The sequence below is a fragment of the Aptenodytes forsteri genome, unplaced genomic scaffold, assembly GCF_000699145.1.
Source record: "Aptenodytes forsteri isolate BGI_AS27 unplaced genomic scaffold, ASM69914v1 Scaffold82, whole genome shotgun sequence".
NCBI lineage: Eukaryota > Metazoa > Chordata > Aves > Sphenisciformes > Spheniscidae > Aptenodytes > Aptenodytes forsteri.
In genome coordinates this window covers 2,319,497-2,330,577 of record NW_008795490.1, presented here as the reverse complement: position 1 = coordinate 2,330,577, position 11,081 = coordinate 2,319,497, and the positions used below count along the sequence as shown (strand labels likewise).

The window sequence follows — 11,081 nt, the reverse complement described above, 5'->3', positions numbered from 1 at the left end:
TCTCCAGATGCCAGAGTTAGGCAGTGAGATCAGTCGCCTGCAGCACGAGCTCCCTGACGCAATATGAAAGCAAGAAGAGGGACAGGCATCCTGCAGTGTTTCGACATCCCTGCGTTTGCTGTGACCAGTGCAGGTAAGTATTTGCAGATACTGGATTTAGCATCTTAGCTGAGATAGGAAGGTAAATGTGTAGCTTCACAAAATGAGTTCAGGTGTGAATCTATGCAAGTCTTTTGAGATACAAATGCTGCTAAACATCCTTAGCCATAGAACATAGACAGCTGGAAAAATTTCGTGTCTGAAGTTCAAGGTCTGTGAACATAAATCACAAGCACCTCCGATGTTCGGTGCCATGAGGAGTATACCCCAGCTAAGCAGAAGTGGGGGAGCCTAGAAGATACCAGTTATGGGCCTAAGGTCCTTAATCTACTACTCTATGCCAAATTTTGTGTTGACGTTCATGTTGTTGCTCTGTTGTTTTTTTAATACTTCAGTTACACTGACAAGGCATACGATTTACTAATTTTTCATTCTGGCTCACTGAATACTGTTATCTATCTTGAATTTAATGGAGTTTTTTTTTCTTCAGTCTTCTGAAGTACCTTATTCTTATTACTTCTTCTGAAGTATGCATATTTTATAGAAACTTACAACCAAGTCACAGTTTAATTCTGTAATTAGTTCCTTTAATTCACATCAAAAGCTGAAATGTCAGTCAACAACAAATGAATTGTCAGGAGCAAATCTAACTCTCTGAAGATGAAGCAACCATCAGAAAATAATTTATACTAAGCAAGCTAAGAAAAACGCCACATACACCCATTAGAACAAATTTGTAGTTGTATTTTATTTAATCAATTAAAATCTACCTTAAAAACACAAAATCAAATTTGGTAACCCAATACATTGGATTAGAGAAAGCTTCAAGCTTTTAAGCACAAGCCAGAAGTCACAGTCTCAAATGAGAGTTTCAGAGGCCAAAGCAATACACTGGAACAAAGTAGTATCTTTATGTGGAGGCATGCTCCTTGCACCTAGCATGGTTTTGAGTGCAGTATTTTTCTAGCTGTCAGTTATAAGAAGAAGCTTTTGTATTTTTTTTATAGTTGTTTGTTGCATTGCTTATCTAGGCCCTGGATTAATGGAGAAAACAGGCAAGTTTAAGCACTCGCCTGCCCAATTACTACCAACAGACAATTTAGATTGTGGTAAAGCTAGCTTTATTTAAATGAGGTTCAGACAAGAATTAACTTTACATATTATTAACAGCTTTGGAGCTACAAACATAAGAATCAGGATTACACAGGTCATGCTATTGTTATTTCCTTTTACCTGCTGCAGTTATTGCAATATGGCTTAACGTACATAGGTATACAATTTGTACAAATTCAGCCAAGTTTGCACTTGTGAGGTGTTATTAAGAGCATGATTAACTTGCAAGCCAAATTAAACCTGTGGAAACCAACCGAGGTTGTTGGAATTGCCCAAAGCTAAGGGGGGAAAGCTGCTGCTAACGAGGGACAGAGATAGACTGGATTGTTTGAAACCACATTGTTCAGCTTTAAATATTTATATAATTTGCTCTGAGGTAAGGAAAAATCTTTTGATGCTTCCACACAGGGCAGCACCAGATGGTGCAATCACACCAGTGCAATCAGTCACATTGCTTGCTGTATGTGCGGCCTCGAGGAGAGGCAACCCCCTGCCATAACAAGAGCATTTGTACACTAAAAGTTGATTTTAAAATAAATTACTATACAGGTAGGATAGTGAGCTATTGTTCAACTTGATGGGCATCGGTTTCACAAAGTGCGATCTGTAACCTTCACTTTAGAAATCAGAGCAGAAAGTACGGACTTGTACCCCATGTTTGATTTTAATGTAAACAAAAGAGAGAACCAACTCCTGTTGTGGACAGACATCCCAGGACTCCCAGTCCTGGGGCTTCTTTCTATCGTTAAATCACCCTGCTCGTTCTGGTCTACAGCTGTTGTCAGTCCAATTCACCTTATGTGAAGGTTTTTTAAGATCTCAGCACCCCAAAGGTCTCATCAGCTTTTTGCAATCCAAGGCAGAATGCATCACCAAGCCCTTACTCTCCTTCCTACTCCCCCCTCTCAGGGAAGGTAGGGAATTGACAGGAGCGAGGAGGATTTCAGGAAATGCTGTGGTGGGAAGGAGGTTCAGGCAGGGCTTGGGAAAGGAGGAAGCTTGTATGCAGGAAGGATGTTAGATGGTGTAGGTAAAGGCTTGGGGTTGGATGGGGCAGTGACCAGAAATGAGCAGACTCTGGAATGAGAGGGGTGCTATTTGAGTGTTGTGGTACCACTGGGGTTGCTACATGAGCAAGACAGCAGGGGAAATGGTAAGTCTGGAGGGTTCTCAGAAACCAGGGACTGCAAGTAGAAGTGATTGGTGGATCTGACACAGGTCAGGGCTCTCCTTTTGTGTTTAGAAATATCATAGTTCTACATTAAAATCAGAACTGGGTTTAGGATATACATATAAATATTCAAAGCAAGACAGCCAAGTTTGAGAGATTTTACAAGGGGAAAAACCTGGAACAATAAATAGGAAACTACATGTTATCAATTTCCGCTCCAATGGTATCAATTTCCTCTCCAGGCTATTCTACAAAATTCATTTAAGGGTACGCCTAAATGGTACAGAAGTATCATAGCTCTACATTAAAATCAGAACTGGGTTTAAGACATACATATAAATATTCAACACATTACAGTCCAGTCCTGAGACCTGAAGTCTGGAACAACAGAAAAAGGGTATTCTCGATCTCCCTTCAAGCTAGACTGTAGAAGTAATTTCCGACTAAATCAGGCCTGCACAAATACAACTGAAGGACGGACAGAGATACCTGAATGGGACTGAAAGGCAGCAATCTTGAGCATCTTGCTCAAGAATCTGTGCGTGATCCAGTTCCTGCTGTTTGATAAAGACACGTCTGCTACTCAGCCAGAAGTCTCATGTTCTCATCAGTCAGCCCTCCTCTTCCCCCTCACACACAAATCGAGCAGCATCTACAGCCACTCGTAGGTCAAATCAAGGCAGCTACGGAAGATGTGGAGGGTACGGGAGGCTGTGGAAAGAAAGGAGGGGGATTCAGGGATGAGTGGGGAGATTCAAGGACATGGGACAGACAGGACACACATCAATTGAAGGGACGGTAATAACTGTGGCACAAATTTTAGTGGTCTGTCCATTCACTCAGTTGTTCATCTCCAGTCTAAATGGTATATTTTGGGCAGAGGCAAATGACCTTCAAATGGAACATGTGTGGATAGAGCCAGCATTAAAGGCTTTTTTTTTTTTTTTTTTAATAGAAATGACAAAAAAGGTGAGGTCTTCAAAAGAGCAGATGTTAACATCCAAGAATAAAGGGTAGTGAATAAAGCTCCTGGTTCTGTCGCAGGATTGTCAGTTGTTCTCTAGGACTGGCACCTCTCCAAATGCCACATGGATGCTTAGCACATCTGAAAGAAAGACGACAGTAAAAAACTTTATTAATGACAACTTACTCTCTCAAGAATATCTTATTTTCCCAAGCAGTTCTCAGAGATAAAGGTCTCCTGACTTAGTTAAGCAAGTGCAGTAAATATCCTAGGGAGAGACTATACCTATCATTTCTGATTCAGATTTCACTGAAGTGCAAAGAGCTTTGGTATGTGAGGCACTCCAGGTTTACCATGGAAGGCAACACTCACATCCTTTAGGACTTTAAAAAGAGCTTTGTTAGAGAGGAAGCGTGTTCGCGGATTAAGTCCCATACATTAAACACATGCCATATGAGTGTGTGTCTAGGAAAACTGGAAATCACATTTTCTACCTCCCAGAAATACCACCCTAAACTACAGGGCAAGTCAAAGGCCATTAAAGTGAGGGTGGACGTACAGAAAAGAAACAAGGTGTTGAGTAGCCCGAGATAGAGGCAGTAAAGCGAGAAGGGGGGAGGGGGGGGCAGGAAATCTGTGGCCTGTTGGTTCAACTGGGGAGCAGTTTCCTTTTACCAAAAAAAAAAAAAAAAAAAAAAAAAAAAAAAAAAAGAGACACACACACAACAGTTTTACAGACCCCCAAAACTATTTTGAAAAAAGAAAGAAATTGCTGGTTAAAAATACTACTTACATTCAAGGCCTCAGGAGCCACCGAGTTCTGACTTTGTGGACTATCACAAGATGTTCCTCCTTGGCAACTATCATCCTCCCATGCCTGTGTTTTCCCATCTTGCACTGGCAGGTGATGTTCTTCCTCACTTTCTCTGCATGTTTGTTGACCTGTATGTTGGTCTGGAATTTCCATAGCCTGCCCAATTTCTTTTTCCCTTAATTTTGGTGGGTGTACGTCTAGGGGGTCTTTGGTTGAATCTTCTGAAGTACTTAGTTCTAGTGCTGATTTCTGAAGTCTCACACTTTCCCTTGAAATGCCTTCAGGGCTAGTCACAATTGTTAAAGAATTCTGACTTTGTCCATCTTTTGGCATCTCAGAAGTTAACGGCATGTCTTTTGTTTTTTCTACAGTTGCATGAATTTCTGCAGACTCTGTTAAGGTAGCAGTTTTCACTATTCCAGATTGCTGGAGCTCTTGTTCTTTACTCCGTATCTCTTCCTCTTTTACTGGAAGTTGATGATCCACCTGCGTACTTTCCAGAAGTTCAGGTATATTTGTATCTGATGGGCTTTTCCCTATGGACTTAATGTGCTGCTCTGACTCAAAGGCAGCTGACTCTTCTGTTTCTGCAAGTTTGTGAACAGCCGTCTGGATGGCACTCAATACAATTTTCGTACTCTGGGACTCTACAGTCACAGACTGAACAACATCCTTCTCAAATTCTGTGTGGGTGAGAGACAGACTATCACTTAGAGGAACACCATTTTCTTCAGGTTGCCCTGTACTCTGGGGCCTCTCTTGCTCCTCTGATACTCCGTTCATGGAAGCAGAAGTTATCTGAGGCTCAGGTGCTTCTGCACTACCAAGCTCTGCAGTTCCACAGCTTGAATAGTCAACAATAGTAACCTGGACCTCTTCAGAAGCCATTTGCTCTGGTGTGGTTGCCAAGGGCTGTACAGTTTTGGCTGTCGTGTCTGCAGGCGTTACGGTTTCTACCATGACATGCTCTTCAACTGCTGCAGCTGCCACAGGCACAGGCACTTTCAGAGCCTCCAAGCTTTCAGCTTGTAGGAAGGCTGAGTCAGAGCCTTCCTCTTGCACAGTTAAACCATCTTGCTGGACAGCAATTGAACATTCATCACCTCTCACAGCTTCCCATTTTCCAGATTCAAATACTTCTTTGGCTCTTTCCATCGATTGCTCATTTTTGTTATCTTCTTTCTGAAAGTCTTGACAGTTTGAGGTTTCTACAAGTTCTTGTTCTTTTTCCACAGTCTCTTCTTCAGCTAAGCTGCTTGGTGTTTCACATTTCTTAGGACTTATGTCAGTGAGGACAGTGCTTCCATTTTCAGTGATATCTGGGCATGTTGATGCTAAATTAGATACACTGTCTGCTTCAATCTGTGTGGGAGCCTCAGTGGAAGTGGTATCACTCTTTAAGTGTGTTTCAGTTTCGAGCATAGCATCTTCCATTTTACCGCCTTCAGTTTCATCGCTCTGGGAGGGGGTTTCAGTTGTTTTTTCTCTGCTTTGTGGCTCTAGGATGGGCACAGAATCTTTTGCTGTAATGTGCCTGCCAGCCCCATCCCTCACACTCTGCTCAGCATCTGCAGCTGCTTCTGAGCCAATGGTTTCTGAAGGAAGGGCAGAGGTTTTTACCTCATTCTGCAGCGGAACCTCAGTAACAGTGACTTCTGTGCTTTTCACTCCAAGGAGCACAGCATCATCTTCCTCTTCCTCTCTCTGGGCAGGTGCCCTGCTAGGAACTCCTTTAGTACAAGCTTGCTCTTGTGAGTCTAAGTCAGGAATTTCATCTTGTTTTTCAGGTTTAACAGGGCCCACAGCGACAACTGCTTCTGTGCACTCTGGTCCCACAGTGAGGGTTTTGCCCTCTCTTTCAAGCTGCACAGGCTCTTCAGCTGTAAGCCCCAAGGAAGGGGTTTCATCCTCTGTCTTGTCCTGCACCTGTGGAGAATTGCAACAGACCTGTGAAAAAGGGTACGAGCAGAGAGTGACAAGGAATGTTCTGGGTGAAAAAGCACCAGAAGAAATGACCAAAAGGAGGAGGGTTATGGGAAGGTGATGACACTGAGATTAGTGGGTCACCAAGATCCCCGCTTGCGTTCAGTTTCTCAGGACACACAGCTCATTAAACGAAGGGCAGCCTAAAGCAAGGGATAGCTGACAGCACTTGAAACAAAGACTAAGCCAGGAAGATGGTGGAGAGGTAAGGAGGAAGGTAGGAACACATCAGCCACAGTAACTCCTGTGCATTTAAAGCCGGAGATAGTGGTATCATTTTATTTCCTCCCTTTGCAGAGGTACCTCAGCTACAATTGTATCTCTGCCTACAACTGAAGATACCATCCACTGTGTATGGTACCATATGGGTCACATATGTATCTCAGGTGTTCATATAATAGCTTCAGTCACACTGTGCTGTGCAGGAGCCCTAATAACAATTGTTTTGGATCCTAATGGCACCTTCAGATCCATGCACACCATCTCCCACTCCATTTCTGTAGGAGTCACATCGACCTCACTCTGCACACAAGCCTCAGTGGCTGCTGCTTCTGGACATCGATGTGTGTGTCTCACTGGAAATGAACTTCAGTTGCCTCAGGCTGCACAAGGAAGGTCCTTGACAGTAATATTGCCACAACCTGGTTCTAAATTAGGTATAATATCTAACACTTTCTGATTTTTTCTTTTGACAAATCAACCTTTCTATTATATGTAATACTTACTGCAGTCTGTACTCCTGGAATACATTCATCTCTTGTCTCATCTGCTGTCAAGTCTGTTACAGGCAGTTTCTCTTGTTCTGAAGGCTCCTGCTTTGCAAATGACTCCTCCTTGGGAGTGGCTGCTTTGATGCTGTGAAACACTCTGTCGCGTGATGAAGGTTCCTCTACTGTCCTCTGCACTTCAGATATTTCTTCATGGTCTTCTACAACTGCTTCTTCACATGCCTGCCACTGGCTTTCATCTCTCAATACATCTACATTTTCATATCCTTCTGTGCTTTCTTTCATTGCAGCAGATATTTCACTTGTCTCTGAACCTTCGTGTAGAACACACTCTTCAACTCTGTTTTGGCCCTGAATGCTCCCTGCAGTTCCCTGGGGCTGGAGGCCATCCTCCTTGTGTTCTCCTTTTTTCAAGGACTGTTCAAGCAAAACAGTTTCCTGGCCTACAACATTCCCATCTTTAGCATCATCTTTCACTTCCGACTCAATTCCTTGCACTGTTGTAATTATAGTTGCTGTCATGGTTCTTTCACTAACCAGCTGTGCTACCTCTGCTGACTTTACTCTTTCAGCAACTTCGTGAAGAACTTTTTGTGTCTGTTTGTCTAATTCTTTCAAATTTTGTTCAGTGGCCTCTACTTCTTGTACAGGTGTAACTTCCTCTGTAGTATCTGGGGTTTCTAACAACTGTGAAACAGCAGAAACCATCTCAGTTGTCTCCTCAGCAAGGGACACTTCCATTGTTTCTTCAGCGCAGGAGGCTTCTGCTGTCTCCCCCAGAGCTGTCACTGCTTCTGAGGTTAGCTCTAGCTCACTTGCTGTGGTGTCATCACTTATATCCTTTCTCGTCTCTGGCACTGTCTTAGCAGCTACCACTGCTTCTTCCACAATAACATCTGATTCAAATGTTTTCTCAGTTTCTTTCTCTTCCTCTTCTTTTGCCTGCTCAATGCACTCTGTCAGAGCAGCAGATATCCAAGATGGTGACCTTTCTTCAATACTAGTAACTGCCCTTTCCCCTTCCACAACGGTAACAGTAACTGCATGTACCAGCCCTTCATGTGCTTGCTCAATTCTTAGGGTCTCCTCTAATTTTTCCGCTCTCTCTTCCTCTGAGGTTCGTTCTCTCATCGCTTCAGCATCTTTCGCTTGTTGGGCTCCAATTTTCTCCTGCTCTGCTGCTTCGTATTCAGATAAAGGAACAACAGCTGGAATATCTGAATCGTCTTCAGTTGTTTCTGCCATGTCTTCTCTTGCTTGTTTAAGATGAGGTGGTTCTGGCTTTCCATCTGACTTTTTCTTCCTACGCCCAGGCATCAGTTTTCTAAATGGAACCCATGATTCATCTTTTCCAGGCTCACCATCCGATGTTGAATGCTCCACGCTAGATCCCACAACAGAGTCTTCAGTTCTCTCTTCCATTCTGGTTTTGGATCTCCTTCTTGGAGTGACTAACCTTTTAAATGATTCCCATGTTGAAATACCTTCACCTTCAGATGGGCTTCCAGCTTGTTCTGGGGAAGAATTCCCTTGTCCTTGATCACTCTCCTGAGAACTAGTAAGAATTGCATCTGTTGCCATTTCTTTGCTCTGTCCAGACTCTTCTATTTTTTGGCATTCTTGACCAAGCTTATTTTCAGTTTCTTCATCAGATGATGATGATTTCCTGGCTCTTTTCTTTGAAGAGCCTACACATATAAAAGCTTCCCAGGATACAGAGGTGTCAACCTTTCTTTTGGGCTCTTCTGTGGTTTTCTCTGGTTTCTGGTCCACCCCATTTTCTTTTAATTCTTCCTGATTTTCATCAACAGCGTTTTCAGTTGCAGACACTGCAACACTCTTTGTCTTATCAATTTCTTCTTCTTTATCACTTTCAGAAGGTCTTCTGACACGTTTCTTTGGAGTCACCATCTTTTTAAACGATGCCCAGGGTGTAACACTTTCTCTTTTTCGCTCCACATCTGAAATCACAGCATCTTCATTTTCAGCGACCTGCATTCCATCTACAGATTTTTCCAAAGAAGGAATTTCATTCATCTCCTCAGGAGAAGAAGCAGAACTCTCCCCCTTTTGTTCCTCTGGGCTATCTGGGGAATCTGATAAGTGCTGAATTGGTTCACCCTGTTCCCCTAACTTAGATTCTTCTCTTTTGCCTCTATGCTTCTTTCCAGACAGTTTTTTTAATCCAGTACCTGTAAAGAGTTTCTTTAAAGGGCTGCCTTGTAGTTTAGTTTTTTCTTGAGAAGACAGCAGTTCAGCTTCATTTGTGATACCTTCCGGAGGCCTCTTTCCAGCTGCCTCTTCAGGAGTTATTTCTGTGGTTATTTCATCTGGTTTGATAGTATCAGTCATAGCTATGCCAGTTTTTCCCTGTAGTCCTTCATCAGTGGGTTTGATTGACTGTTGATCATCCTCCTCCGTGTCAACTGAACATTCAGAAGTAGAAAAGGACTTCAATCCAGCAGTACCCAGAGTCAGTTTTGTCTCATGTTCTTTGCTTGCTTTCTTCTCTGTGGTTCTATCCAGAGCTTCTCCTTGTGTGATGTCTTCTGCTGTGGGTGACATTGTCAATTCTGCTTCCTCTGTTTTTTCATCAAATGTTTCTTTCCCCAGTGGAGCAGGTTTATTTCCTTCTCTTCCTTCAGATTTTTTAAGCTGTTCACTAGAAATTGCAATTGCTAAAGATCCTGCTTCAAGTTTCTCTTCAGAGGATATTTCAGTTCTGTCATCTATTTCACACTTCTCAGCTGACTCCAGTTTTTCTCCCACAGGTAGGACTTCTGAGGATGTTTTCAATTCTCCGTTCACACTGTCAGTGATAACAGGTATCACTGACCTTGTTTTTAGTGGTTTCTCTGTCACCTCACTTTCTTCCTCTCCTCCTTCAGTTTCTTCTTCCTTTTTACTAAGATCTTCTGAGACTTCCACCACTTTCCTTTCTTGATCATCATCTTCAGCTTTTTTCTCCTTCGCACTTTCTTTAACAACTACTGCTGCTACATCCTCATTTTGTCCCTGCTCATCGTGCTTGATTAGCTCTTCCTTCTCACTTGCTTCGACTCCCATGGCTGCCACAGTCTTTTTTGATTCCTGCTTCTCACCTTCAGTTTGCTCCTTCTCATGTGCTTCAACAGTTACTGCTGTCACACTCCTTTCTTCATCTTGCTTCTCGAACTCAGATTTTTCCTCCTTTTCACTGGTTTCAGTTGTTAACGTTGCCCCCTCTTTTTCTTGCTCCTCTTCTTTCATAGGAGACTGTAGTTCATCTTCTTTAGGCTTCCTAAAACTCTTCTTTTTTCTAAATCCAGTCCATCCCTGAGTAAAAAATTTTCTTAATGGCGATGCAGTATCAGTGGCTAAGGCAGCTGACTGAGAACAAATCTCATTTGCTTCTGGTGTTTTAGGAGATTCGTCTTCTGTTTTTTCATTTTTCAGTGTGTCTTTGGTGGTGTCTTCTGCAGAGAGTGCATCCTCAGGCATCGCTATTTCTTCCGAGCTGACTTCTTTTTGATCATCAGCTCCTTCAGGGACTTGTGTTTCTTTTTTTACAGTAAGCAGTTGAACTGGTTCCGATTTTCCCGTCTTTTCCTTCTTTACTGTGAATCTGAATCCAACAAATTTAAAAACCTTTTTAAAACCCAGATCATAAGACTGTGGCTCAGATGCGTGGTCAAGGTCTTCTGTGTCTTCTTCCAAAGACGGCAATTGTTTAACTGTATGAGCATCCTCTTTCTCAGCATCTACACCATCTTTGGTGTATGAGTCAGATGGACTTGTCTCCATAGTTTCGGTGTCTTGCTTCAAAGTTACACTGGAATGTTCTGTCTGTCCAACTGTTTAAAAAAAAAAAAGTTAGTTCTCGTCTCAATTTAATGTTATATAATACCTTTATATAAATATGTATAACTTCTTTCATTTTTATTACACTTTCCTAAACAGACATGTTCTACTATCCGTGTGCCTCTTCTATGTGCTACTATTAATTTTCTTTAAGGACTAGTTTTTGTTCTAAGATTACTACAATTCCTTTCCTTCCTCATATCATTGTACAGGTCTTTCCAAAGTTCATTTGCAAATGTACCTTTTGAGCTTATATTCTCTCATTCTCTTTCCTCCTTTTGCAGGCTTTTTGTTGTTGGATTTTTTTTTGGGGGGGTGTTGTTTTTTTTGTTTTTGTTTTTTTTTGTTGTTTGGGTTTCTGGGGGTTTT

The 11,081-nt window shown here is 42.3% G+C and overlaps 1 protein-coding gene across 6 annotated transcripts in view; it reads right to left on the bottom strand.

Annotated features, from left to right (window-relative positions):
* Positions 1-828: 828 nt before the first annotated feature.
* AKAP12 (A-kinase anchoring protein 12) overlaps positions 829-11,081 on the bottom strand; it is a 19,343-nt gene continuing 9,090 nt past the window's right edge. For all 6 annotated transcript variants that reach the window (XM_009281405.1, XM_009281410.2, XM_009281408.1 and 3 more), the window contains exons 2-4: positions 6,870-10,705; positions 4,141-6,087; positions 829-3,488 (exon numbers count right to left, since the gene is read on the bottom strand). In XM_009281405.1, the coding sequence (XP_009279680.1) occupies positions 3,480-3,488; positions 4,141-6,087; positions 6,870-10,705 (5,792 nt within the window). In that variant the 3' untranslated portion in view covers positions 829-3,479. The remainder of the gene's footprint in view (positions 3,489-4,140; positions 6,088-6,869; positions 10,706-11,081) is intronic.